Source organism: Pelophylax lessonae (assembly GCF_965119305.1).
Source record: "Pelophylax lessonae genome assembly, chromosome: 13".
NCBI lineage: Eukaryota > Metazoa > Chordata > Amphibia > Anura > Ranidae > Pelophylax > Pelophylax lessonae.
The window spans coordinates 126906771-126931720 of record NC_138780.1 but is presented as its reverse complement, the minus strand read 5'-3'; the positions used below and the strand labels follow the sequence as shown (position 1 = coordinate 126931720).

At 45.4% G+C, this 24950-nt stretch overlaps 1 protein-coding gene across 1 annotated transcript in view; it reads left to right on the top strand.

The window, feature by feature from the left end:
• The window catches only part of LOC309569605 (deubiquitinase DESI2-like), a 167916-nt gene extending 144932 nt beyond the window's left edge, over nt 1-22984 (top strand). The window contains exon 5 of the mRNA XM_082275491.1: nt 22507-22984. Coding sequence (XP_082131617.1) covers nt 22507-22767 — 261 coding nt within the window. The 3' untranslated portion in view covers nt 22768-22984. The remainder of the gene's footprint in view (nt 1-22506) is intronic.
• The last annotated feature ends 1966 nt before the right edge of the window (nt 22985-24950 follow it).

Sequence of the window (24950 nt, the reverse complement as noted above, 5' to 3'; positions counted from 1 at the left end):
ATTTAAACACTTATAGTTTTGGTCTCATGTAAGCAAGCCATTACTGGCTTGTGAAAGCATCTCGGTTTGATCTGATGCTTTGGAGGTTAGAGGAGAGATATGGAGTCTTATAGGCCCCTAGATCTCTCCATAAAAATTACCTGTAACAGCCCATGCTATCATGAGGGATGTTGTTTATCCCTTGTAATCGCAATAAAGTGGATTAAAAAAATAAAGGTACAGTGTTAATTTTTTAAATAAAAATGCTCAAAGATGAACGCAAATGCTGTATATGTAAATAGTGTTGCCACCTCATCCCTTTAAAACTAAACATATATTAATTACACAGGTTCTGTGGCTGATTAGGGTGGTACTTAAACTCATTTAGTGCCTTATCTGCATTCAATTAGCCTCAGAACCTGTGTAATTATTATGTGTTTGATTTTAAAGGTATGAAGTGGCAACCCCATATGTAATGACGATCGCATCACACATGTGTGGTATTTCTGTGATTGTCAAAGCAAGAGCATTAGTTCTAGTGCCAGAGCTCCTGTGTAAAGCCTCGTACACACGCGTCGAAAATCGGCAGGGAATTTTCGTCCGACGACCGATCTGCCGATTTTCGGCTTGTTAGTATGATGCTTCCGACAACCGACTTCGACTTTTCGAAATATCTGGTGTGCAGGCTATAAAATTTTTGTCTGCCGTCAAAACACGGCCGATTTTCGTGCAGTCAGTACAGATTTTGACAGGGAAAAATCTAAAGTTTGGGCATGCTCAGAGAAGAAAGAACACAAAGAAAGCAAACCAACATATGACATCACTTCTGAAGTAGAATTTTGTCGGGCGAGAAAATTTGTGTGCAGTCTAGGCACATTCCAACCAACAAAACACCACTCTGGACAAAAGACGGACGACCGGTCGGCCGATAATTGTTGCGTGTGTACTAGGCTTAACTCTAAACTTGTAACCTGTAAAGGCTTTTAACCTACATAATTTTACAGCATGACATGTTTGGTATCTATTTACTCAGCATAACATTGTCTTTTATATTTTACCAACAATTGGGTATTCAACTTTTTTTGGGCAATAAATTACATGAAAACTTACAACTTCCTATCAAATGTTTACCATAATTTTACTTTCCTGATGGACTCCACGGCAGCAAACGTATGGATTAATCCGGCCTCCACTCCTCCCCTAAAGGACCCCACGCCCATAAATCTGTTCTCTGAGCCAGAGGCCACATTTCATAACTAGCCTACTCATGACTCTGGGAGGAAACTTCTGCTGCCATGGAGTCCATCAGGAAAGGAAAATTACAGTAAGTATTTGATAAGAAATGTTCTGGTTTTCTGACAGCCTCCATGGCAGCATACGTCTGGGAAATAACTAGCCATACACAACCGAGAGGGCAATTGCAGAACCAAATAAAAGGGTTTAATTGACACTGTCAACTGGCAGGATTTGTAAACCAAAAATTAACAGAAGATAAAGAGGCTGGCTCTACACAATAATGAGCCCTAAATGTATTGATCGGGGACCACAATGCCACCCTACCAATTACATTAGGAACCACATGCTGCAAAGCCGCCCAGGATGTGGGCCCTGACAATCCATGCTACAATTGTCAAAAATAATGAACAGGCGTTCTGAAGCCTGAAGGAAGCTCTAGCTTGTAGATACAACTTCACAATATCTGGGAGATTCCTAGAACCAAAGGAAGGCACTAATGAGAATCAAACTCAGGATTCCTTGTTTACTATACATGCGCTTTAACCAACTAAGCCACAGGGTGACCTCTCCCACGTCTAAAAGATGCAAGTTAGTACTCCAAAGGTTGGCAGAACAATTTTTTGGTTCCCATGAAAACTGATGTACCCTTGGGAATTGAGTCAAGCATAGGTAAAAGCACTGCTCAAAATGGAAGAATGTTACAAAAAGTTCTCCATGACCAGTGAATCAATTTGAGGCTTTTTATGCCGACGTGATAGCTGGGGGAAAGGCGAACATGACAGAGAGGCCTTTAATGGAGACAGCCCTAGAACACTGTGCTCCAATTCCTGAGAGGGAGTTGAGAACAAGAGGGTGATTCCGTTTGGAAAACCTCTGCTTACTCTGAGGTCTGAACCTAGTTGCCCCCTTGAAAAACGTTGGACAGGAAAAGATGCCTAGACCTGGAAACACCTGTGAAGGCCGATAAAGCTGACACTCTGAAGGAGCTGATCGATAGAGCCAGATCTAAATCCGACTGGAGGAAGCCCAGAATATTTAGAACTTCTAGATCAGTACATGATCTGTCAGCAGCAGCCATGTATTGCACAGACTTTAACCAGATTCTCCTGTAAACTTTGTTTGTGTTTACTCTCCGAGCATTCTAGAGAGAGAGATGACTCTGGGGGAGCAGCCGAGGACCTACAATTTCAGGAACCAGACTGTCAGACGTAACCGCGCTGGACATGGATGTAGAAATGCACCCAGTGACAGAAGGTCTGGCTTTATGAGAAGGGGCACTGGGTTCCGGTAGCTGAACAGTGCTAGAAAGGGGAACCATGGCCTAATTGGCCAATGGCATCACTGCCACTACCTCCACAACTCCTGTATAGAAACCTGAGAATGACCAGGACTTGAAGAAATGCACAGGACCCGCTGCATTTCCAATAATCTGTCAGGCCATCTGCTCCTGAAAAATCTCCACATGTAGAGACCATTCCTTGTTGTCCAACTGGACTCTGGAAAGAAAGTCTGTTAGAATATTCTGGACTCTGGGGAAATAAGCCTCTAAGATGTAGGCTCGATTCTTCTAAGCCCAAGACATATTTGGCTCCGCTTCTTGTAATAGAGAACAGGCTGTGAGTCCCTCCATGTCTTTTAACGTAGGAGACCGCCGCAGTGTTGACTAGCATAAGAGCACCGACACTCCCTTCGTTATATGATGAAAGGCCTGTAGGGTGCAGAAGCCTGCCTGTAGTTTCAGAATGTTTAACACAATCTTGTGAAATTGACAGCCCCGTCTGCCTTGAGCTATCCCCAACAGACAGCAAGACCCCCCCCCCATCCCATATTGGTGGTATTGAATGTGAATGTGAACCAGAAAAGGGGGCAATGGAATGGCAAAATGAGCCAGATTCTCCATTGCAGCCACCAGGGGACTCTCTCTCATTTTTGAGGTTATGTAGATGACCTGAATTTCCTGGCGTCCACTGCTGGAGAAACACCTTCCGAAAAGGTTGCATTCTCAGGAGCATCTACTTGACCATCAGATCTGTAGACACCATAGTGTTGATCATTTTAGACACTGAAAGGCGCACAGGTGGGAAGAAGACAAGGCCAGGAGTATGCTGTTCCAGAACATCGGGATCCAGAGACAAAGCAATGGTCCTCTTGATTATATCGAACTGAGCCCTGAGGCACATAAGAGACAGAGTGGGCTCCAGGTTTCTCTTTTCCAGAATCAGCCGCCAGCTGAATTATGAGGAGCAGCTGCCCTCTGTCTTGGGACAATAGGAGAAGAAAATCCAAGTAACTATTTAGGCGTATGCTCTTTGCTTTGATAAAGACCTTAACAACCAAAAAGATCCTTAAAACACACAGGGGGATGTTGAAAGCCCAAATGGTAGACAAGCAAGTTGGAGATGGTCTTGACCTACGGCAAACCGAAGGAACTTGCGGAAGTCTTCTATAATGGAAACATGAAAGTAAGCATCTTTAGGTCTATTGGAAATGAGTCAGTCACCTGGCTGGACCCCCCTATGAATCAGGGACAATGTTTCCATCTTGAACTTCTCTTTGATGAAAATTGGTTTAGGTGCGCAAGGTCTAAAATCGGCCTCCGCAAGCCGCTCCTCTTCATGACCATAAAGAGAGGAGAGTACATGCCCTGAAATCTTTCACATCCTGGGACTGGAACAGCAGCACTTTGCGACACCAGTAAATTCATGTAATACAAGAGTATATGCTTTATTTTACCTTAATGAATGAGTGAGGCAAAATCCCTGGAAACGAATCCAAGATGGGGAGAACTTCTGAAGGACCATGCGTGTCCTGAAAAGACCATTTTGACGTTCCAATAACCTGAGGCTCAAACTCAGTAGCTTCTTGGATACCCGAGGTCAAGCTTTTAGCATACTTCTGAGGGGATATCTGGCCTCTTCACCAGCTCTTCCTAAAATTCAGACCTGGTCTGTAAAAACGTGTGACCCTCGCATGCTCTGGACTTTGTCCTCTAGACTGTGTCATCTTCTGGCCTAGCAGGCACCGGTCCTGAGGCAAGATACAACTTGCCAACTGTGGCCCGGGTTACGGTGCTGTCCAGCTTGCCAAAATATGAAGCTCCCTCAAAGGGATCTTACACTAGGACTATTGGAGGCAGGATCAGCAAGCCCAGGCCCCAGCCATAGCACTCACTTTATCGTAACTGACAGGAGCACAATCCACGGCACTATGCGGATGATGTCAATTGGAGCCTTACCATGGAAACCGACACCATTTTCGGCTCCTGAACTACCGAGTTTCTGAAAATGCTCTTGAATACTGCATCCACATTCTCCTTCCATGTTTCCATCACTTTAAACATGGCCACAATAGCCCAGGCCAACTTTCAGGCTATTTGCTACATCTCCCAAGGAAGAGCGACATGCTTCAAGGCCTCAACAACTAAAGAGGCAGCCTTTAGATGTTTCACATTCTTATCTCTGAATGGATAGAGCTTGGCCATCTTGGTCAGAAGGGAGGTATAGCTCGCGACCTTGCTCCACTCTTCCAAAATGATGTCCCTTATTTCCATTAGGAATGGGAAATGAGAACGCTCTCTCTAGAGGTGCTTAAAGAACTTCCTCTTGCTTTGCAGGAGACACTACAGGTTTTACTCATGTAAATGCTCCCATCATTGCGTTGACCAAGGCGTCACAAGGGCAAAGGGACTCCCCTCACTCTGCCTCACTTTCTGAGGTCTTCATAGATGGATGGCTTGGTTAGGATGGTTCCAGATCTTCCTGGCCCTCCCTAGTGGGAGAACACGCAGTAACGGCTGTTGGACTTTGCGTGTGGCTCGTACCCCACTCTTTAGGGGGTTTTCTGCACTACGCGCCTCACCAGAGATTCCATTTGTTGGAAATCACCATCCCCTTTTCCAACCGCCTGGGCTTAGTATGGCTCACACAAAGACCTCTGGGACCTAAGTCCTACATCCCCAACAGGCTCCTTCCTTGGAGCGGCTGACATGGCGGTGGATGTGGTGCATAAAGGAGGATTCAGAGCTTCTGATATGAAGGCTGGACCTTGACGGTGACCAATGACGACTAAATCTGGAAGAAGAATGTTGATGTAGTGACCTAATGAGGTCTTTATCATCTTGTGCCATGTATTGTCACTCTGACCTAGAATGACTTAAAAACTTAAAAAGAAAACAAAACAAAATAGGGTAGAAGGGAAAAGGGTTAAAAACCCCAAAAGGCGAGTGCCCAGGCAAGCAAGGAAAGGAAAGGGTTAAACACACCCTCTAATTTCCGCAGTATATATAGTATCTCTTTGCTACACTTTGCTACAATGTAAAGTAGTGAGTGTACAGCTTGTGTAACAGTGTAAATTTGCTATCCCCTCAAATTAACTCGCCACGCCATTAATGTCCAAATCGCTGGCAACAAAAGTGAGTACACCCCTAAGTGAAAATGTCTAAATTGGGCCCAGTTAGCCATTTTCCCTCCCTGGTGTCATGTGACTCGTTAGTGTTACTAGGTCTTGGGTGTGAACGGGGAGTAGGTGTGTTAACCACTTAAGCCCCGGAGGATTTGGCTGCTAAACGACCAGAGGGTATTTTGCGATTCGGCACTGCGTGACTTTAACGGACAATTGCGCGGTCGTGCGACGCTGTACCTAAACGAATTTGGCGTCCTTTTTTTCCCACAAACAGAGCTTTCTTTTGGCGGTATTTGATCACCTGTGCGATTTTTTGATCACGCGCTATAAACAAAAAAAGAGCGTAAATTTTGCAAAAATAGCAATATTTTTCCCTTTTTTTTATATGAAATTCCCCCAAAAAAAAATGTAAAAATCAAAATTTTTTAATATTTTCGGCCAATTTGTTTTATGCTACCTATGTTTGGTAAAAAAAAATCGCAAAAAGCGTATTTTGATTGGTTTGCGCAAAAGTTATTGCGTTTACTAACAAAGGGAAAGATTTTTGTCATTTTTGTTGTTTTTTTTTTTAACGCGTAATGGCGGCGATCTGCGATTTTTTTTGCGGTACTGCGACATTGCGGCGGAAAGATCGGACCCTTGACTGACATTTTTGACACTTTTGGGGTTACCAGTGACATTTCTACAGTAATCAGTGCTATATATATGCACTGTTACTGTAAAAATACACTGGTAGTGAAGGGGTTAACTTTATTTGAGAGGGAGGGGCTGTGTGTGTCCCTAGGGGCGTGATTCTAACTGTGATTGGCTGTGGCTTCAACTGTATGCAGAGTGATCAATGGATCTACATAGTAGATCCATGTGATCAGCTCTCATACAGAGAGGAGAATGACAGGCAGCTTGTTTACACAAGCTGCCTGACTTTCTCCCTCTCCCCCGCCGATCGCAGAGTGGCCGGCGGCGATCGGGTCCGCCGGTCACACGCGCGGGGGGGGCCCGTGACCACGCGGGAGCGGGAGCGCGCCTCCGGCGGCGCGCGCTCGCTCCCTAAACCCTCACAGGCGAGCGACGTAGACCTACGTCACTTTGCCTGTGAGGGGCTGACCGCCCACGTAGATAGTCGTGCGGCGGTCGGCAAGTGGTTAAATTTGGTGTTATCGCTCTCACTCTCTCATACTGGTCACTGTTCAACATGGCACCTCATGGTAAAGAACTCTGAGGATCTAAAAATAATAGTTGCTCTACAAAAAAGATGGCCTTGGCTATAAGAAGATTGCCAAGATTCTGAAACTGAGCCTCAGCACAGTGGCCAAGACCATACAGCGGTTTACCAGGACAGGTTCCACTCAGAACAGGCCTCGCCATGATCGATTAAAGAAGTTGAGTGCAAGTGCTCAGCATCATATCCAGAGGTTGTCTTTGGGAAATAGACGTATGAGTGCTGCCAGCATTGCTGCAGAGGTTGAAGGAGTGGGGGATCAGCCTGTCAGTGCACAGACCATACGCTACACACTGCATCAAATTGGTCTGCATGTCCCAGAAGGAAGCCTCTTCTAAAGATGATGTACAAGAAAGCCTGCAAGCAGTTTGCTAAAGACAAGCAGACTAAAAACATGGATTATTGGAACGATGTGCTGGGGTCTGATGAGACCAAGATAAACTTAATGGGTTCAGATGATGTCAAGCGTGTGTGGCGGCAACCAGGTGAGGAGCACAAAGACAAGTGTGTCTTGCTTACAGTCAAGCATGGTGGTGGGAGTGTCATGGTCTGGGGCTGCACTGGGGAGCTACAGTTCATTGGGGGAACCATGAATGCCAACATGTACTGTGACATACTGAAGCAGAGCATGATCCCCTCCCTTTAGAGACTGGGAAGCAGGGCAGTATTCCAACATGATAAGGACCCCAAACACACCTCTAAGACGACAACTGCCTTGCTAAAGAAGCTGAGGGTAAAGGTGATGGATTGGACAAGCATGTCTCCAGACCTAAACCCTATTGAGTGTCTGTGGGGCATCCTCAAATGGAAGGTGGAGGAGCGCAAGGTCTCTAACATCCAGCAGCTCTGTGATGTTGTCATTGAGGAGTGGAAGAGGACTCCAGTGGCAACCTGTGAAGCTCTGGTGAACTCCATGCCCAAAAGGGTCAAGGCAGTGCTAGAAAATAATGGTGGCCACACAAAATATTGACACTTTGGGCCCAATTTGGACATTTTCACTTAGGGGTGTACTCACTTTAGTTACCAGCGGTTTAGACAATGTTGGCTTTGCATTGAGTTAATTTGAGGGGACAGCAAATTTACACTGGTATACAAGCTGTACACTCACTACTTTACATTGTAGCAAATTGTAATTTCTTCACTGTTGTCACATAAAATATTTACAAAAATGTGAGGGTTGTACTCACTTTTGTGAGATACTGTATATATAATGTTTGGTGGTTTTAAGTAGCTAAAGAATGCTGCTTTTTACATGTAGGAGGGGAATTTCAGAACTGTCCTGGACTGGAAGTGGCCCAACTGAAGGTCAATTTAAAAATCATTCAATCAATTCATGATGCACCCATAAAAACTGTTGCTCTCTGCTAGTAAGCAGTGGCCTCTCTCCAGCAGGCTGACATGCCCAGGGGCTCTGAGACTGGCTATGAAAGCAGCAGTACACCTCTACAGCATACTGGCAGGGAACAGCTTAATTTTGTCCTAAATCAGCATGCTAAATAAACATAAGAGCTTAGCCATTTACAATCTATCTGCACCCTGAGTTGATTTATTGACTTTTAAGGGAAGCTTTAATTGGATTTTAAACAACAAGTGCAAGGTTGTAAGAGGGTCTAGGCACAAATAGTGACATTGTATTGGCTTCACCTCTTTTATTGCCAGCCATGTAACTGTTAGGGCCACGTCACACTAGCAACTTTAGAGCAGCTACAAATATCTCAGTTTTTTCTCTCTGATTATTTGTAGCTGAATACAGAGTTTCTGCTGTAGCTGACTACATGATTATATGCAGCTATAAATCGCTGGTGTGCCATGGACATCAGCAGCTATATTGGATAACATGATTAGCTATTCAAACGCTGCAGATGTAAATCGTTAATTGACTGAGCTACAAATCACATGGTATATCTCAGTGACACAGACCTTTCATTAATTGCAATTCATTTTATCCTAGAAAAAACATTTAGAGAAATTCTGTTCTGCTACTAATCACTGTTACAAAATTGCTTGGGAGAAATAGGGGTAATTGTAAAAAGTAAAATATAATGAGAGTTGTCCCAGGCATGTAGAATTCATCAATGAAAATCATGCAGAGAAAGGGGAAGTGATTGCATGCTAAATCCAGATACTCTCATGGCTCTTTTAGGGGCCCATTCATTCCAGGTGCAGTCGGACTACGGTGGACCGCCTTCCCCAGCACAGTCCTACTGCAAGCTAAATATCACGTACCTGGTAGGAGGTCAAATGGTGAGAGGCTAAGCTCCAGGTACACCTAAGGGTGAGAACAGTGGATGCCAGGCCCAAAGTAGCATGGGTCACCTGCTGGAACTGATAGCAAGGATGTCCTGACTGGAGCGTTGCTGGGTCAGGCATCCAGGTAGTCACCCAGGGCACTGGAGCAGATGAAGTAGGATTGGTGCAGTGACTGAAGGCACATGACGCCAGTGGTAAGAAACAGGTCACAAGTAGAGTAGAAGCCAGAAGTGTAGCCCATTCAAAGATGAGGTCAGGCACTAGGTGTGGACGTTAGGACAAAGCGTTATCAAGAGGGTAACTCAGAGTCATACACTGAACAGTTGAATAAGCAGGTCCGTTAAGCAAGCCAGGGTCAAACCAGAAAGCAGGCAGAAGATCGGTACAAGAGAATCCACAAATACAGGGTTCACAGGAACAAGCACACTGGAGAGCCGAAGATCAGCCAGTAATCTCTGCAGATAGCAAACTCCCTTATTAAGGCCATTTGGGCACCATTCCTGGATGAGGGTGGGCATGGCTGTTTGCCAGTGCACATCTGTGCTTTAATGCATTCCCATTGCATCCGCTATGTGCATTCCTGCGCAAATGAATGTGACCATGTAGAATACTGGCAGAAATGTCAGGTCTTTGTTTCGTGACATTAGCGAAAAAATGCCACGTCTCCTTTCACGCTAGTTTCACCACCTCCTCATTGTGGTGGTGGTTGCTGAAAGAAAGATGGCATGCAGTGCTTTTCTTTAGTGCAGTGCGGTGCAATGCAATTTACGCCTCGCATCACGCTGTGTCTGCTAGAACCTAATGTTCGCTTAAAAAAGTGAACAGTGTAATACATCAGGATCAGCACATTGGCACCAATGTCACCGTAGCACACACCATCAGCTGCCTTCTAGCTCAGGGGTCCTAAGTGGTCCCTGCACCCCCTGTCTATTCAGTGAGGCCTAATAGCTGGATCCACCCACAGCTGTTAAAACATGGAAGAAAATAGAAAAATAGATTTTTACGTGTTGTTCTCTGCTTGCTTAGCCTTAATAAACGTGCTATGTATTTTTTTAATGTGAGGCATCTTTAGCTAAACTACAAGGCCTGAGGTTCAAGTTGACAAAAAAATCAGAATCTGTAGTATGTTTTCAGAGAGTGACACTATTATTATTTTGACAGTTACTTGAAATACATTTTGATTGTGAATTTTAACATTTCCCATCCATGCTGTTTGATATTTTGCTGATTCAATTTCATCATGTCTGAATATTGAGTTTTAACATATCAACAGCTTGGACCAATGAAAATTTGACCGTGTCATTTGTGAAGGATCCCTATGGTAGCAGATAATATCTGTAGTAGACACCGCTACTACAATGATCCCCGCTAGTTTCTGGGTCCCATGCCAAGTGGTTGAGAAAGTGCAAAGTGTTCCCTGAATAGTACTCAGGCTGAGTGAGTGGCCTTCTGTGTTCAGTAATCAGAGGGGCAGAGATAGTAATTTTATCAGATTTTTAATAAACAAGCAAAAAATTGGGGGAGCAAACCCTGAACATGTATATCTAAAGCCGGTGCAGCTATGGACCAAGCAACATGTATATTAAAAAAGAATAGCGCAACCATGCAAAAGAAATGACTATTAAATATGGAGACAATCCATAAATAAAAATGGGGGTTTAGTCCCACCATATGGCCATATCGTGCTCAAGCCCACCACTGCGTCAAAGTACCCCATTATCAGTGGGTCCTACACTATCCATATTCCATATTTAATAGTCATTTCTTTTGCATGGTTGCGCTATTCTTTTTTAATATCAGATTTTTAAATGCTCTATGTGCCCAATTAGGGAGATTTTCCATCACTCTTTTTTGCCACTTGGAACAGGAATGTAAAAGAGATAAAAAAAAAAAAAAAGCGCTAAAAAAAAACAACATTGCCTCTAGCACCCTCTATTATGAATAACAAAGAGTGCAGTTTAATGTGGTGGTACCTTTGTTGAAAAATTTTCTGAAAATGCAATACTTTAGATGTTTAATTCCTTAATGATAAAGGTCATACATAAACTTAACACCTGAACCAAGTTTTGCAACTTTGTTAGTACAAAGGTGCATATATTTGCAACTACTCAGTGTATGCAGATGAATTATACCTTTTCTTTTTTCAGGACAAATTGTGCCTTCATTTGGGGAGAAATGTTAAAACATACCTCCTGATTTTATTCATACCTTTAACACACTGGGACTAACCTAGAGCAGGCCCTGATCTGTTTTTTTTTTTCTTTATTCATTCTTTTAGTGCCGGTTCACACTGATGCGCTTGCGATTGTAATGCGAATTTGCGGTGCGAGTTTACCTTGCGTTTTTCCATAGTACAGCGCGATTGCAATGCGAATCGCATTGCGTATAATCATGTTAATTAGCTCAGGTGCGATTTTTGCTCCAGCCAATCCAAATGAAATGGGTGTTAACTTCCGGTGGACTTCCTGGTCTTTATGAGGAGAGTACACCGTGGAGTGTGAGCTGTGGTTTTGTTTGGAGATTACGTTGTGGAGAGTGTGCTGTATTTTGGTGTATTGCCACTATGTTTCATTTGCCTTTGGTCATGGCAGCAGTTGCTACTGCCACTGCTGCAGTCTTGATCAATAAGGACAGGAGGAGGAGAAGGATGAGGATGATGATGATGAGAAGACGAAGGTATTGGGTTCATCCCATAATTTCAAACAGGGAACAGAGAGGTCAGTTCAATGTCCTCTATCATGATCTCCGGCAACATGAAGAGAAGTTTTTCAACTATACTCGGATGTCTGTTAATAGGTTAGTATGTGAGAGGGAGTCTCTCCTTCTTCTCTCTTTTTGCTGCTTCCCTCTATATCTCTTTTTTCCCCATCTCTCTTTTTCCTCTCTCTCTGTTTTCACCTATATCTACCCCCGAATCATTCCTGAAGGTCCCCACGCCCCCCTTTTGCTTGCCACTTACGTGTGTTGTGTTTTTTTTTAGTTTTGACAAATTACTTGGGCTGCTCTTTTCACGTTTGGAGCGTCAGAACACCACCTTCCGGAACAGTGTTGTGCCTGCTGAAAGATTGCTTGTTACATTACGGTAAGTGTGATATATTTTGTGAAAAGTCATGTATTTTTTTTCTCCATAGTTAGCAATTGTTATGAGGCAGGTGGAAGCCTGTCGTGCAGAGAAGGCTTACCGTTGCCGGTGGGCGGAGCTTGGTTGGAAACCCGAGGTGAGTAGCACAGGCTAACCTGAGGTGCGGGGTCTAAGCATCCACCGGTCTTCACCAGGGCCTCTGAAGGTGAGGATGGATTTGGCTGCAGGTGGATACCAGGTCGCAGTCCCCAGGGTCGCCCCACCAGGGGGTAACCGGTCAAGGTCCGAAGGTGGATGAGCCAACAAGGAGAATCCAGAAGAGTAGTCAAAACGAGCCGGGATCAGGACAGGCAGCAAACAAGCGAAGTCAGGGACGAGCCAAAGGTCAACAGGTATCAGACAGGAAATCAACAGGAAGCAGGTTCAGAACACAGGAAGCTGAAGACAACACAGCAATGTGCAGTGCTGTTGAGCTGTTTAAATAAGGCAGCCTGTTTGCCAATTATTGCAATTAGTCTGCTCTGGATTAACCCTTTAGGTTGCAGACAGCACATCATGACACACATCAGTGTGCTCAGGAAGCGTTCCTAACATTGCCCCCCCCTTAAGGGCAACCTCCGGGTGCCCAACAAACTGCTTTTCTGAGGATGGCTAAGAAAAAACGCTTGGATTAAATCTGCAGCATGGATGTTCGGCTCCGGTTCCCAGGAATTTTCTTCTGGCCCATAGCCTTTCCACTTGATCAGGTACTGGAGCTGGTTACCTCTCTTCCGACAGTCAAGTATGGCCTCCACTTCATACTCCACGTCTCCATCAATAATCACAGGTTCGGGAGGTCCAGAATGTCTGCCAGGGAAGGCATCAGGAACCACGGGCTTTAAGAGGGTGACATGGAATACAGGATGGATCCGCAGGGTATCAGGTAAGGATAGTTCGTAAGCAACGGCATTGAGTCTCCTTTTAACTGAAAATGGACCGATAAATTTGGGAGCCAACTTCTTGGATGGGCAGGCCAAGCGGAGGTTAGCTGTGGACAGCAAAACCCGATCACCGGGCTGGAGGATTAACTCTCCCCTCTTTTTCTCGTCAAAGGTTTTCTTGGACGCTGCCTGAGCCTTGGTCAACGTTTCCCGCAGAAGTTTGTTATTGCTGGTGACAAAGTTGAAAATGTCCTGGACTGCGGGAACTCCAGATTCAGAGGAGATGTCAGGCAGGAAGGAGGGATGGAACCCGTAATTGGCGAAGAAGGGGGATTGCCCGGTGACGGAATGTTTGGAATTATTATATGCGAATTCCGCAAATGGCAATAAGGTTACCCAGTCATCCTGGACAAAGGTAGTGAAGCAACGGAGGTATTGCTCCAGGGTCTGGTTAGTCCTCTCGGTTTGACCGTTGGTTTGTGGATGGTAGGATGAGGACATAGCCAGGTCGATCTTCAGGAGCCCACATAATGCCTTCCAGAAACGGGACGTGAATTGCACCCCTCTGTCAGAGATGATACTGGTAGGTACACCATGTAGTCTTACTACCTCCTTGAGAAAGATGTCTGCAGTCTCTTTCGCGGTGGGAGTACCCTTGAGGGGTAAAAAGTGGGCCATCTTGGAAAGCCGGTCTACGACCACAAAGATGGCAGAGCACTCTGCTGAAAGAGGCAGTTCCACGATGAAGTCCATGGCGATTGTCTGCCAGGGCCGGTCAGGAACTGGGAGTGGTCTGAGAAGCCCCCAAGCCTTGCTTCTTGCGGTCTTACTCCGGGAGCAAGTGGGGCAGGAAAGGACATAGTGTCTGCAGTTCTTTTCCATCTCGGGCCACCAAAAGGTGCGCTGCAGAAGGTCAAGAGTTCTTTGGATGCCAAAATGACCGGCTAGAAGATGATCATGACAGGCACCCAGAACTGCCACTCGGACGTCCTCTGGAACAAAAATCTTGTCCCCGGCCCATAACAAGCCATCCCTGCGTGACAGGAGAGTTCCCGGTGGGTCAGAAATTTTAGCCGAGGCTTGTTCGAGACGGGACCTCAGACCTGTGAGAAGAAGCAGAAAGTTCTTTTCAGACAGAATGGTGTCAGGTACTGGGACCTCCTTAGGGTTGTCAAACATCCGAGACAGGGCGTCTGGTTTGACATTTTTGGATCCAGGTCGGTAGGTGATGTGGAACGAAAACCTAGAGAAGAACAGTGCCCATCGTGCCTGACGGGGTCGCAGACGTTTGGCAGATCTCAGGTACTCAAGGTTTTTATGGTCCGTGAAAATGAGAATAGGGTGTGCCGCACCCTCAAGCAGATATCGCCATTCTTCCAGGGCGGCTTTAATAGCCAAAAGTTCCCGGTCTCCCACATCATAATTCCTCTCCGCCGTGGAGAGTTTTCGGGAAAAGAAAGCTATTGGGTGCATCAGGTCCTTGACCCCCTGTCTTTGGGAGATGACTGCCCCAATAGCGACTTCTGAGGCATCTACCTCAAGGAGGTAGGGTAAGGTGGGATCTGGATGGCTCAGGATAGGAGCAGATGTAAAGAGCTTCTTTAAAATCATGAAAGCGGACTGGGCCTCAGGAGTCCAAGAATAACGGACATCTTTCTTGGTGAGCTGGGTGATAGGGGAGATGATGTTGGAGAATCCCCTTATGAACCTCCTATAAAAATTGGCAAAGCCGACAAAGCGCTGCACTCCTTTCTTATCAGATGGCGGAGGCCAATCCAGAATAGCAGAAACTTTCTGGGGGTCCATCTTTATTCCTTCCGTGGAAATTATTAGCCCCAAAAATGAAATGCTGCTTTGCTCGAAGTCACATTTTTCAGCCTTGGCATATAGACCATGCTGGCGGAGGCGGCTGAGAACATTTCGGACATGCTCGCGGTGTTGTTCCAGGGATGCGGAAAATATCAAAATGTCATCCAGGTATACAATGACAAAGATGTCCAACCAATCCCTGAAGATGTCGTTCACGAAATGTTGGAATGTAGCTGGAGCATTACAGAGGCCGAACGGCATCACTAGATACTCAAAATGTCCGAACCGGGTGCGGAAAGCCGTCTTCCACTCATCCCCCTCTCGGATGCGGACTAGGTTATAGGCCCCACGAAGGTCCAATTTTGTGAACAGGGCAGCGGACCTGAGTCTCTGAAAAAGCTCGGGAACCAGAGGAAGGGGGTAGCGGTTCTTAATAGTGATCTTGTTTAGATCCCTGTAGTCAATACAAGGTCGGAGAGAGTGATCTTTTTTTTCCACGAAGAAAATACCTGCTCCCGCCGGAGAAGTGGATGGGCGGATGAACCCTTTCTTTAGGTTTTCGTCCACATAATCCTTCAGCACGTCCAGTTCCCGTTCAGATAAGGGATAGATCCGGCCGAATGGAATCGCAGCCCCAGGCAGCAATTCGATGGGACAGTCATACGGACGATGCGGGGGCAAGGTCTCGGCGCCCCGTTTACTGAACACATCCAGAAAGTCGTGGTAGGCCTGGGGCACGATGGAGCATAGGTCAGGCTCAGACTCGAGACAGAGTAGGGCTTTGGAAGCTTGGAGTGGCATGGGTAGGCAGGAGTTTCTGCAATATGATGACGGGAATTGGATGGCTCCTGTGGTCCAATCGATCTGCGGGTTGTGGGCCTGCAACCACGGCAACCCCAGGATAACGGGAAATAAGGGAGATGCAATAATGTCCAGACTTATCATCTCCTTGTGGCCAGACGAGGAGACCATGGGAAGAGGAGGGGTTTCCTGGGTCACAGGTCCAGATTTAATGTGGGATCCGTCAGCCAGAAAGATGGTGAGGCCTTGGGTCTTCGGCTGGAGAGGTATGCCATGTTGAGCAGCGAAGGTGCGATCAATAAAGCAGCTGCAGGCTCCTGAATCAATGATCGCTGTAACTGGGACGGGACCTTCCGAGAGCTGCAATGACACAGGGAAAGCTAGGTGAGAGGTATTGGTAACAGATGCCACACAACTGGGTGGAGGAACAGAACGAAACTTGCAGAGTTTTGCAGGGCAGGAACGCACATAATGGCCGGCTTCTCCACAATAGAGACAGAGGTTACCCATTTGCCGACGACACCTCTCTTCTGGAGACAGGGCTGGTCGCATGATCCCGAGTTGCATGGGTTCAGACATATCTGGAGTGGCACCGGTAGGAGCAGGACAGACAGGGACTGGTCCAGTCGGGGAAAAACGTGCGGGAGTAGTCACCCGTGGCAGCATCCAGGTTGGCCGAAACTGTTGTGGAGGCCGCTCTGCCCGGCGCTCCCGGAGCCGGCGGTCGATCCGAATGACCTGGGAAATCAGATCTTCCAGGGTGTCAGGTATACCCACTCGGGCTAGTTCATCCTTCAGTCCTTCAGATAAGCCCAGGCGGAACTGGTAGCGCAGTGCCGCCTCGTTCCAGGAGGTATCGGAACTCAGGCAGCGGAAGTCGGTGACGTAGTCCTCGACGGGCCTGCGACCCTGCTGGAGAACGTGAAGTGCAGCTTCTGCGGTGGAGGACCGCTGCGGATCATCATAAAGTTGAGCCATGGCCGTAAAAAATGATGATAATGAGTCCAGATGGGGACTGCTCTCCTCTAGAAGCCGATGGGCCCAGGATTGAGGCTCGCCTAGGAGCAAAGAAACGACAAACCCCACCTTGGTGACCTCCAGGGAAAAGGTCCGGGGCTGCAAGGAGAAGTACAATTGGCAAGCATTACGGAAGGCTCGGAATTTACCCCGGTCTCCGGAGAATTTTTCGGGGTTCGGAACACGGGGTTCCGGTGGCAACATCACTACCGTGGGACTAGGAGCAGATCCTGTGGACGCTGCAGAGGTGGGCGGAGCTGATAACACTGGAGGGTTCCCCGGGAGAGTGGCGGATTGTAATCGTCCCTCTAGCTGTGTGTAACCATCCTGGAGGGTCTTCACGGCTTGTGACAGGGCTGCGAGGTGCTGGCAAATTTCCTCCAACGGTGAGGCCTCTCTTGCAGGCTCCGACATGGCTGTGTTGTACTGTTATGAGGCAGGTGGAAGCCTGTCGTGCAGAGAAGGCTTACCGTTGCCGGTGGGCGGAGCTTGGTTGGAAACCCGAGGTGAGTAGCACAGGCTAACCTGAGGTGCGGGGTCTAAGCATCCACCGGTCTTCACCAGGGCCTCTGAAGGTGAGGATGGATTTGGCTGCAGGTGGATACCAGGTCGCAGTCCCCAGGGTCGCCCCACCAGGGGGTAACCGGTCAAGGTCCGAAGGTGGATGAGCCAACAAGGAGAATCCAGAAGAGTAGTCAAAACGAGCCGGGATCAGGACAGGCAGCAAACAAGCGAAGTCAGGGACGAGCCAAAGGTCAACAGGTATCAGACAGGAAATCAACAGGAAGCAGGTTCAGAACACAGGAAGCTGAAGACAACACAGCAATGTGCAGTGCTGTTGAGCTGTTTAAATAAGGCAGCCTGTTTGCCAATTATTGCAATTAGTCTGCTCTGGATTAACCCTTTAGGTTGCAGACAGCACATCATGACACACATCAGTGTGCTCAGGAAGCGTTCCTAACAGCAATACAGTGAATGCAGACAGATATGATGGCAAAGTTGACTTCAAAAAAAGTTTTTATTTTTTTTTTATTTTGTTGCATGTAACAAGAACAAAGGAACAAAATCCAGAAAAATTAGGTCAAAAAAGACAACTTAGGTCAACGTGGCAATACAGTGGCAAGTGTACTATAGATCCAAAAAATTTGGTGAACTCTCCAGATCAAGTGGTGTTGAAGAGCCTGAGGGTGTATGATCCAAGGTGTTGGGATATAGCCATGGCACAAGCGGGGATGGAGTTCTATTTGACGGTCCACTTGGGGGCCTATATTGTGGATAGGGTGGAGGTATTTTTGGGGAAAATGCACTAGATTGTGATGGTGGTGGTGGTGGTCTGCTGGAGGGGGGGAAATGGGAAGAAGTGGAGACATCCGGTGTTCTAGTGTGGGGGGGGGATTACAGAGGGAATTGGGGAAGGAATAGGATATGGGATTTGGGATCTAGGGGTCTCATGGATGCTCCGATATTGGTCAAAACTTGACGGATAAGGGTTTGTTGGAATGGCAGAATGACTGGGTGTGAAATGAGGGGACCATGGAGTGTCTTGCGGTAACTGTCGTGGTACAGAGAACGAATGTATACAGTTTTGTACCGCCATTCTCATGTCGAAATACCTTTCAGACGGGACCTCTTTGAGAAGAGGCACCAAGCTATGAGCAAATAATGTGTGAGGACATTTATGTGCATCTAGTTGCTGGCTGATGCCTGACATAATGTCCACTAAGTGCTTTGTCTGCTCGTCTTCCGCCTCAGCAGTTGCCCTGCTGACTCTCCTCCTGTGGGATGTAGAGCCTCGACTTTGAGGCCTGGTGGAAGGCGTGGAAACGTCCGTTTCCTCAAACTCCTGTTCTGGTTCTTGAGAGGATCCTGACTCATCCAAACTCTGTGACTCAACGTTAGGAATATTTGAACTACTATTCGAACATGCAAATGCGACGCCTTCTTCCTCATCAACTTGAGCTGCATGCTCCTCCTCCTCCCCTTCCTCCTGCACATTCTCCACCTCCTCCCAACTTGCTTGTGTGCTGCAATGACAAACATGAAACAACTTTTCATCATCCGCTCCAATATATAATTTGAATGATAGGTGGGGATTGGAAGGTGAGGGGGTTGGGGGTGGGGTGGGGTGAAGAGGGAGGGGGAAGGAAGGATGGGTTAATAGTGAAAGAGAATTTGACAATAAACTTACTTCCGCATTTCTAGAACCGGTAGCAGAAAATCCAGACATCTGGCAAAGGCATAGGGACGCTTAGGGGGGGCACCGGATCCACTTCTCGCCTCACGTTCTAGTCTCTTGTACCTTTGCAGGGTATCCTTGAGGCTACGCCATCTTGTTCGTATTAGTAATTCTGTAAGAGAAAAACATGACTAATAATAACTTTCTGTTTTTTATTTCAGGTACCTTGGAACTGGTAATTCTTTTGCAAGCCTGCATTACGAGTTCAAATTGGGGAAATCCACTGTGAGCACAATTGTTCGTGATACCTGTATTGCCATCTGGGAGGTCCTAAGAGATGTGGTGATGAGAAAACCAACCAAAGAGGAGTGGATCTCTGTAGCTGATCTTTTTTGGCAACGCTGCAACTTCCCTAACTGTGTCGGTGCTATAGATGGCAAGCACATTAGGATTGTGAGACCAGTTGGTAGCGGCACCAAATATTTCAATTACAAAAAATATTTTTCTTTGGTTTTGCTGGCAGTGGCGGATGCAAACTACTCATTCACCTACATAGATGTTGGTTCATATGGGAGCAGTTCCGACTCCAGTATTTTTTCCCACTCCAGTTTTGGAAAAATGCTGCGTGAAAAAAGCCTGGACCTCCCACATGAACGACCACTGCCATTTGTTTTTGTTGGTGATGAGGCTTTTGCACTTTCGGAACACCTGCTTCGCCCGTATGCTAATCGCTCACTGACTGTTGAAAAGAGAGTGTTTAACTACAGGCTCACAAGAGCGCGCAGAGTTGTGGAGTGCAGTTTTGGTATTCTGGCAAATAAGTGGCGCTTTCTACACACGCCACTGACTCTAACCACGGATAACGCCATAATTGCCGTCAAAGCTGCCTGTGTACTCCACAACTTTGTTAGATCGCGAGATGGATAGCTCTTCGAGGACTCCCTGATGGATGATATGGAAGGCGCAGAGTGGATCCACACCAGGGGAAACTACAGAGGGGCCAACATCAGGGAGAATTTCACTGACTACTTTATGAGTCCTGCTGGTCAAGTGCCATGGCAGCTTGATTCCATACAATAAAGAGTATTAATTAATTTTTACTGTACTTTGTTTCAATAAATACACTATTGTTCAAATGTTCAACATTGCGTAATGCATTTCTTTTCGTCTGTGGTTACATACTGAGCATGCATTGTCTTCCACAGGGCCCCCCATAGATCCCCATTTAAAACTTGGCCCCCCCACATAGATCCCCATTTAAAACTTGGCCCCCCCACATAGATCCCCATTTAAAACTTGGCCCCCCCACATAGATCCCCTTAAAACATGGCCCCCCCACATAGATCCCCATTTAAAACTTGGCCCCCCCACATAGATCCCCATTTAAAACTTGGCCCCCCACATAGATCCCCATTTAAAACTTGGCCCCCCCACATAGATCCCCATTTAAAACTTGGCCCCCCCACATAGATCCCCTTAAAACATGGCCCCCCCACATAGATCCCCATTTAAAACTTGGCCCCCCCACATAGATCCCCATTTAAAACTTGGCCCCCCCCACATAGATCCCCTTAAAACATGGCCCCCCATAGGAGAATATATACACATACCTTTCTTTTTGCGCTCTTGAGTTGTGAATCCACTCCAGTCCTCATACAGGCTTGCACAAATTTCTTCCCACCCTCTTTTCTTCATAGCGTTGTTTTTGTACTCTGCAGTACGGCTGTCCCATATATATGGCCTGGAACGGACAAGCCTGATCAGCTCCTCATTGTCGATCCCAACACGTTTGGGTGCCATGTTGTTTGTTGATGAAGATGTTTGTGGATGTCACATGCAGGCTCGGGACAGGAAATAGGGGGGTGTAGCTGTCGGGACAAACTATACACATATTCGCACATATCTGAACTGTACATGCGAGTTCAGAGCGATTTACATTGATGTCTATGGAGACTAAATTCGCAATGCAGCACTGTAAACTCGCACAAGACCCTTTTTTTCATCGCATCACATTCGCATCTAGATCGCAACGCATAGATGTGAACGACCGTCACGAATGCAATGTATTTTTTAAGTGCATGCGATTGGAGACTTTTTAGAACGCAACGCATTCGCAGTACAAGCGCATCAGTGTGAACCAACATCCTTTATTTTCAGACTTCTCCTCTAGCAAGGGTAAGAAGTAACAATGTATCTCTTTCTCCTCGAAGAGGAAAGAGATGGGGAAGGTCCTAAAACTATTGATCACTGTGATAGCTAATCACAGGCTATCACAGTAATCATGTGATTGGAAGCTGGTCCTCCCCTCTCTCAATGTGTTTCAGAGTATTATTTCCCTTTTCAGTTAACCAAGACCAAAAAATCGTATTTAAATATTTTCATTTAAAGCCACAAAGGTTATAAATCAACTTTGTGTGTTCCAAATGGCTTTGCAAACAAAGATATAACCTTGTAAAAGTGGCAGTGGCATCATCACCATGCTGTACATAGCCTGTACAGAAGGCAGAGAAGTGGAAGGAACCCAGCATGTCCACCCACTACAGGGTGCCTGCAGATAACTACATGGGGAAAGGAGGGGCGCATACAAGACCAGTCGCTCTGCACAAGAAAGGAGAGCAGCAGTGACTGGTCTTGATTACAGGAAGCTACTGCATATTGTAAAAGTAAGCTTCTATAGATAAGGGTTTATTCACTTTACATGCCGTGCTGTTAACCCTTTGAGTCTGGTTTGCTGGAGATCTGGGCAGGTGTGCTGGCTGAAGTAGACAGTTTAATAGAAGCTAATCTATATTGAGCGGCGGAGCGCATGCTGATTCCACTTGCCATAGGGGGTCACAAGGAGAAATGCTGCTGAAATACCCTGCTGTTTGTTCCTTGTACCCACTGAAAGAATTTTACATGGAAGCTGCACTTGCACAATTTTTGGTACTATGAATTTGCATGTTTACGGTTTTTAATTGATTAGTATTGATTGTGTATATTATAGTTTACACATGCGGTAGCACTTTATGGTAAATAATAAACTATTTCTGAATTCTAAAGGGAAAAAACACCTATGTATTTAAAATAGTTTACTGCAGTGATCTGGAAACAATACAAAAAGCACCCCAAGATTCAACAAAAAATGTGTGGGGCTATCTCTCCTCAAACAAATTGGCTATACAGATTTAAACATCTTTGATCCAGACTGTCATATGAAGAGCTATGTCGTATCTTATATATGATGGTCTAAATTGATCCTGTATTTCTTCTTGCCTTTCTTCCACCCCCCCCCCCCCAACATTTGAATTAAGTTCTAGAAACCTATGCTAATTTTATGTACCAAGAAGAGTTTTACCTTCTATGTATTCCATGTATGTTAATTATCGCTGTATTGTTGTTCATTTAATTTGAATAAAATAACACTTTTATTGGAAAAAAAAATGACAAATGTCTCTTGTATTTAGACAATATTTGCTTATCCTGGAGTTCAGATTTAATCTTCTACAGAAAAATACTTCTGTACCAGTACCAAATTATAGGACATGCTAGGATATTGCACATTATACAAATATGTAACTTAGTAAAATTAGGTTTCCTTCATCAGTTTTAACACTGTTGTTCTTGTATGTTCTAGATGTTGTGCGGAAAAGAAATCCCCCGGTGGGTGAATCGTCTTGCTTACTTTAGCTCCTGTATTCCTTTTCTTCAGAGCTGCCTTCCAAAAGAATGGCTAACACCAGCAGCCCTGCAGAGTCATATAACCCTTGGTCTTCAAAGAGAGGAGCATGGAGAAACCACAGATGAAGACTCTCCTTCCACATCAGGTGTTGCCGCAACACCAACATCGACTGCCTCCACTGGGGCTTCACGAACCTGTAGACACACAAGGGTTTAAATGACATTGTGACCTTCACAGACTTTTAGTTTTCATTCTCCAAAGGAGGATATAACTTTAATTCCAACTCAAGAAAACATTTTCATTCAATTTTTATTAGTTTATCCCTTTTTATCGTTTTCCCTTTTCATGGTGATTCTTTGGATCATAATTATGCAAACAAATCTACATTTTCTTTAAACAGAATTCCCAAGGAATGTTACATATTCCAACTGTACAATTTAATTGGTATCTTTTGACTTTGGTTCGACGGTCTTCATTCCCGGACACCATAATTGATAGAGCTTCATCAAAAAAGGACAAGGCTTAAACAGCATGACCTGTTTGGACAGAATATGTATATTGCAAAGATGATTTGTATGAATCGGCTTACTTTGACATAATGTAGATTGAATCATTGGTGGAGGTATAGAATTGAATTTTAGTGTTGTTTGTTTTTTTCAATTTAAAGCATATCTTGAGCCAAAGTGTTTTTTTTTTTTTATTTTAGTTTTGGATGGAGTGGAGAAGGTTGAGCACTTTGATTAGCTTTTATTGTGCTCTTCAACACATTTGAATGATTTCTTCTTACTTCCTTTAATAGGTAGCAGGAAATGAAGTGGGCGAAACTCTAAATGAGGGACCCAGGCATCCATAAACGTATTTTTTCAGTAGAGTAGGGGAAGGCTGAAGCCCCTAACTGATTTTTATAGTTGTCTGTATTACCACTGGAGGTTTTCCTCACTGGATGAAAATGTTCCTACCAGGACAAGAAGTAAGGGGAAATATCCCCAATGAAGCCTGATACAGAAAGAAAACCCAACAGAGGTTCTTATTTTTTCCTGCTCTTTCCAAAGCTAATAAAAACATTTTGGCATAAGTCTCACTTTAAAGTACCCCTATGTAACTCCCAAAACTAACCATTCAAAGGAACATAAGGGACCTCCAGGTGCTAATCAGTTCCAGTCACTTTAAAATCCTATGCTGCGGTGAACTCCAGGGCCTTCCTGCTTGTGGGTACATAAAGCAAGAAAATTCTCATGTAAAAACTCAAAAGACTGACCCAGCACATCCTACTATTCAATGCATAACCTCAGTAATTAATTGTGCTGTGGAATGTGATGGGGGTGTTTCACAGTGCTGAAATGTACTTTTTGTAGGCTTCCCTGGAAATTCAGGGGCTGCCAGGGTGCTCTGCAAAAATCAATTTACATGTTACTGGTACCAGTCAGCCCCACGGAGTGGCTTGGTTTTATTTGAAAGTTTGGTTTTCGGGTGTATTTGCTTTAAATGCAACTTCTACATACACTTAAAGGAAGCCAACCTTTTAAATAGTAATATCATGATTTAAAATTATTGCTAAAATATGTTCCTTTCTTTGCTCTAGGATACCAGCTCAGTGATTCATCAGACTGTTCATATGCAACGACCCACATTGTTAGGGTCACCCCTTGTATTTTCTATTCAAAGGAAGACTTCAGGTTAGTTAAGGTGAAAGTACCCACCCCATCTAGGCCACACAAGAGGAATTGCTGTGGGTAAGGAGGACACATGATCCTTAGAAGGTCTTCGTTTTGGAGTCTGATGGTAAGGAGCAAGTGTTTGTCTCTAAAACTCTAATGGAAGTTTCCATACACCAACTCTGTCACAAAGTGCTAGAGTTTCTTGAAAGTCCCCATTGTGCCTTACTTACCATCAGATTCACCTTTCCTGTGCTCCACAACTGTTCTGTTCCTTCATCAGAGCCAGGCGTCAAACCATGTGTAAACTCCATATTGGATGGTGTCAGATCCTTAGAAAAGGAGTGAGGTGTCCTCCTGCTCACAAAAGCTCCAAGCACTACATCCTGGGGAGAGGACACATGCTCCCCTATACTCAGAAGTACTGTGTATTTGCGAGGGCTTCAGTGGAGTGTCAGGGAGATGTGTGTAAATGGGTTTGAGTTGACTTTCAAGAGATTGTCACTGTGTCCTAAATTAGCAAAAGGACAGAGTTTATTTAATGTCTTCACAAGGACATGAATTTTCATTGAACTAGCAATTGGCCTGTGAGTCGAAGAATGTCAGCTTCAATTTTAGGTTAACAAGAAGGGAGTTTAGGTCTCTAACAGCATAGAGGGCATCTGTCATTGAGATATCACTGTAGTCTTTATTTAAACTGCTGTTTCTCCTACTTGGTATATTCTCCCACTATGGCCATATGAC